This window comes from Coffea arabica, chromosome 5c (genome assembly GCF_036785885.1).
Source record: "Coffea arabica cultivar ET-39 chromosome 5c, Coffea Arabica ET-39 HiFi, whole genome shotgun sequence".
Taxonomy (NCBI): domain Eukaryota; kingdom Viridiplantae; phylum Streptophyta; class Magnoliopsida; order Gentianales; family Rubiaceae; genus Coffea; species Coffea arabica.
In genome coordinates, this window is record NC_092319.1 from 17,445,752 (window position 1) to 17,450,186 (window position 4,435).

A 4,435-nucleotide genomic window follows, 5' to 3' on the forward strand; every position below is an offset into this window, starting at 1 on the left:
AGAAGATTTGGTTTGGTGAGTATTCTCCAAATCTGCTTACCCAGTAATGCTTTGTTGTAAGCTTCAATGTCCTTAAAACCCAATCCTCCTACATTCCTCTTCACTGACATTTTCTTCCAAGATAACCAATGCAATTTGTTTTTCCCATTTGCTTCTCTCCACCAGTAGTTAGCCATCAATGAGCTTATGTCTTTACATAGCTTTTGATGGGACTTTTATATCAATGCAAGTTTAAATCCGATTTTATACTTGTTGACTGCAAGTGTACAGGCCGAAATCATAACGTACGGTATGTATCGGGTCGATCCCACGAGGAGCAAATTATACAAGTACTAGGCCCTTATTTCTCTCTATTATTTAGACTTACAATAAATCTGAACAAGAAAATTATAATGCTATTGTCTACAACTCTGGTTTAATCAATGCTAAATGCAAATGGAGAAATTTCACTAAAGATTGAATCTAGGGATGTAGATTCCACTTATGGCATAAACAACACAAATGAATAGTAAAACTTGTTATTATTCTTGTTTAACCAGAGATTCATTTCCAATATTATCAAATCTCATTCTCATGATGAAATGGCCTAGAGCAAAATAGTTTTCCCTATTTTGATGGTGAAATACTACTACTACTCTGTTTTCTTTCATAAAATGTTAAGTAATCCACTTAAGTGTATCTCTATTTTCATGAATATACAGCTTAAGCTCTACTCATGTGTTTCCATTGTTTTCTTCCGACAAAATCCTGTGCATACAAATAGTTGGACTAATTCTTTTGATATCAGAAATCGTCCATCCTATAGCCTTTAATGCTTCCTCAGAACACGTAAGAGCTTGTCTAGTTGTTCCTCATCCAGTGCTGCATTGACAATTACCGGCAGTGTCTGTTTTTCTCCAAGAAATGCATATTTGAGGTGTTTAGGCAATGGCTTAAGCTCAAGCTGTGGTGCTTGCTCACATGATGGTGGAGGTAACCCTTTGCTCAGTCCTAACTCCTCATATGCATTTCTCCTTTTGTAAGGAACCTGTGCCTGCAAAAATTCAATCATTTCTTCAACTTGTTCCTCTTGTAAACCTATACCATTAAGACAAAATTCAAGAGAATCATCATCAAGATTAAATTGACTCATCTCTAATGCCAATTCATCACATATGTCAACAGAATAAACATGGTCAGTAAAAAAGGGATACTTCTCCACTTTACTCAAATCAAACTCCACTTCCTCTTCACTAATTTGGAACTTGAACTTACCTTGTTTAACATCTATTATTATACCTGCAGTGGCCAGAAATGGTCTACCAAATATAATAGGTACATTGACATCTTCTTCCATATCTAAAATAACAAAATCGACAGGAATAATAAATTTCTGTACTTTAATAAGTACATTCTCCAATATGCCTATTGGATGTCTAATAGACTTGTCAGCCAATTGCAAGGAAATGTTAGTACGTTTTAACTCTTTCAACCCTAATTGCCTAGCCACAGTTAAAGGAATTAATGAAACACTTGCACCAAGGTCACAAAGTGCTTTAGAGAATTCTAAATTACCAATAGTACAAGGAACTATGAAACTCTCTGGATCTTTCAACTTTGGTGGCAATTTGTTTTGTATGATGGCACTACATTCTTCCGTTAATGCAATTGTCTCGCTATCTACTAACTTCCTTTTCTTAGTCATTATCTCCTTAAAAAACTTTGCGTATGAAGGAATCTGCAAAATAGCATCAACAAAAGGTATATTAATATGGAATTGTTTGAAAATATTGGCAAACTTCTCAAAATCTTTGTCATTCCTTGAAGGCTTCAATCTCTGTGGGAATGGCACCGGAGGAGGAATTGGAGTTGTTTCTTCTATTTACAGCTCACACTCTTCCACCTTTTCTTTCCCTTTGATTTTCTTGCCGTCTTCTCCTAACTCACTCAACTGCTTGTTCTTTCTTCTTTCACATTCTCTCTCATGTTCAACTACAGGTGGCTCACCTACTTCCTTACCACTATGGAGGGTTATAGCCTTCACGTGCTCCATTGGATTCACCTCAATCTTACCAAGTATATCCCCTTGGTTGCGATTGTTAACTGCATTTACAATTTGCCCTAATTGGACCTCAACATTTCTATATATATTAGTGAGTTCAATTCTTTCAAACCGTTGAGTAGTAGCACTAGCTAACTTTTCAATTTTATCATTTGATACATTTGTCAGCTTTCAATTGCCAATTCCCAAGCTGGTTTGGACTCCGGAAATGGTTGTTTTGGTTGAAAATCCGGTGGATTAACTGGTCTTTGTTGGTTCCCTTGATCCTTCCATCCAAAATTCGGGTGATTACGCCATCCTGGATTGTAGGTATTAGAGTATGGATTGTTTTGAGGTGGACTGTTGTAATTGTTGAGGTATTGAACTTGTTCGCTGCTAAAACACATAGAATCATCATGATCTCCACCACAAGTAGTACAACGTGCAACAACTACTCCTTGATTAGAGTTAGAACCAACGTGTCTATTAAGTATCTTAATCACATTATCCATTTTTGCACTTAACATATTCAAGGTATCTACTTCAAGCATACCTGTGGTTCTCCTTGTATTACCTCGTTCGTTTGCCCATTGGTAGTTGTTAGCAGCCATTTCTTCAATCAATTGTTGAGCTTCCTCGGCTATCTTTCCCATCAATGCTCCTCCCGCTACCACATCTACATGCGTCTTTGTTGGATAGGTGAGACCATTGTAAAATGTTTGGACTACTAGCCAATCTGGTAAACCACGATGAGGACATCTTCGTTGCAATTTTCGATAGCGCTCCCAAGCTTCATACAATGTCTCTCCTTCCTGTTGAGAGAAACCAGTTATATCCATTCTAAGTTTAGCAGTTTTTTCAGGTGGAAAGAATTTATTGAGAAACGTCTTAGCTAATTCATCCCAAGTAGAAAAATATTCAGTGGATGAGATTGTAACCAAACCTTAGCCTTGTCCCTTAGTGAAAATGGAAACAATCGAAATTTAATTGCATCATCACTAACACCATTAAACTTAATTGTATCACAGATTTCAAGAAATGTTGACAAGTGAGAATTTGGATTTTCGGTAGCATTACCTCTATATTGAGATTGTTGTGCCATTTGAATCAGTAATGGTTTAATCTCAAAATTATTAGCATTTACCGTTGGTCTTGCAGTACGTATCGGGTCGATCCCACGAGGAGCAAATTATACAAGTACTAGGCCCTTATTTCTCTCTATTATTTAGACTTACAATAAATCTGAGCAAGAAAATTATAATGCTATTGTCTACAACTCTGGTTTAATTAATGCTAAATGAAAATGGAGAAATTTCACTAAAGATTGAATCTAGGGATGTAGATTTCACTTATGGCATAAACAACACAAATGAATAGATTTACTTCTTGTTATTATTCTTGTATAACCAGAGATTCATTTCCAATATTATCAAATCTCATTCTCATGATGAAATGGCCTAGAGCAAAATAGTTTTCCCTATTTTGATGGTGAAATTCTACTACTACTCTGTTTTCTTTCATAAAATGTTAAGTAATCCACTTAAGTGTATCTCCATTGTTACTACCAATTCTCATTGAACAATAACAACTTAAGTAATCCACTTAAATAAAATGTTAATCCACTTAAGTGTATCTCTATTTTCATGAACATACAACTTAAGCTCTACTCATGTGTTTCCATTGTTACTACCAATTCTCATTGAACAATTACAACTATAAACATGCTATTGGTGATCAAGCAATAACAAGTAATTACTACATGTACAAATAGACAAGTTAATACAAGATATAATAAGTGTAAATCACATTCAATTCATATCATTTAACCATAAGTTTCATCTACTCACTAAATAAAGAAAATTAGCTACTCATAAATGATTTAACAATCAAACTCACAAGTTTATTAATGCAGAACATCATAAAGTACAAGTACAAGAAAGATAAAAGAAAGTTTAGCCAATTGATGGTGAAGCCTCCAATTTCTGCTATGTTCTTGTACAGGATGATTACAAGTGAAAACTCCAAATGCTTTTCAAAAACTCCTAGCTAGAGAGAAACTGGTTACCAGAAGGAAAACTAGCTACGTAAGGTGATATCCAGATTCTCTCCTTGTGTCTCTGCATAAAAGGTGGTAGAAAGGCATTTTTTTCTCCTTCATGATTTCAACCACTTAGATTTTGTAAAGGAAGTCAAAAGATATGTTGTTTAGACTTGTCAATAACTCATTTTGTCTTCCCTTTTGTTGCAGAAGCATGTGCCACCGAATTCACTCACTCCAAATAGCTGAAAAGTTGTGTAAAAAGTGAGAAAAAATGGCAGTGCCACTTGCAGAAGAAAGAGACAGATCCGAGCCTCGGATCCGAGGGGTGAAGTTCGATCCGAGCTCGTATCTTATCGATCCGAAGACTTTCTCTG

The 4,435-nt window shown here is 35.6% G+C and overlaps 1 protein-coding gene and 1 non-coding gene across 2 annotated transcripts; one reads left to right on the plus strand and one right to left on the minus strand.

Moving 5' to 3' along the window:
* Positions 1-808: 808 nt before the first annotated feature.
* Positions 809-2,032, minus strand: LOC140007228 (uncharacterized). The gene is made up of 2 exons (XM_072049926.1): positions 1,883-2,032; positions 809-1,717 (listed from the first exon to the last, which is right to left on the minus strand). Exons 1-2 carry the CDS (start codon positions 2,030-2,032, stop codon positions 809-811), a joined length of 1,059 nt encoding a protein of 352 aa, XP_071906027.1.
* Positions 2,033-2,761: 729 nt separating this feature from the next.
* LOC113691206 (small nucleolar RNA R71) lies at positions 2,762-2,868 on the plus strand. The gene has a single exon (XR_003448617.2). It is a non-coding gene; the product is annotated as a small nucleolar RNA R71 (small nucleolar RNA).
* The last annotated feature ends 1,567 nt before the right edge of the window (positions 2,869-4,435 follow it).

Coding starts and splice junctions, on each gene's coding strand:
- LOC140007228 (XM_072049926.1), bottom strand. CDS start 2,032: ATGGAGCACGTGAAGGCTATAACCCTCCATAGTGGTAAGGAAGTAGGT. Junction 1,718..1,882: donor AAATCAAAGGGAAAGAAAAG/GTGGAAGAGTGT, acceptor GCTATTTTGCAG/ATTCCTTCATACGCAAAGTT.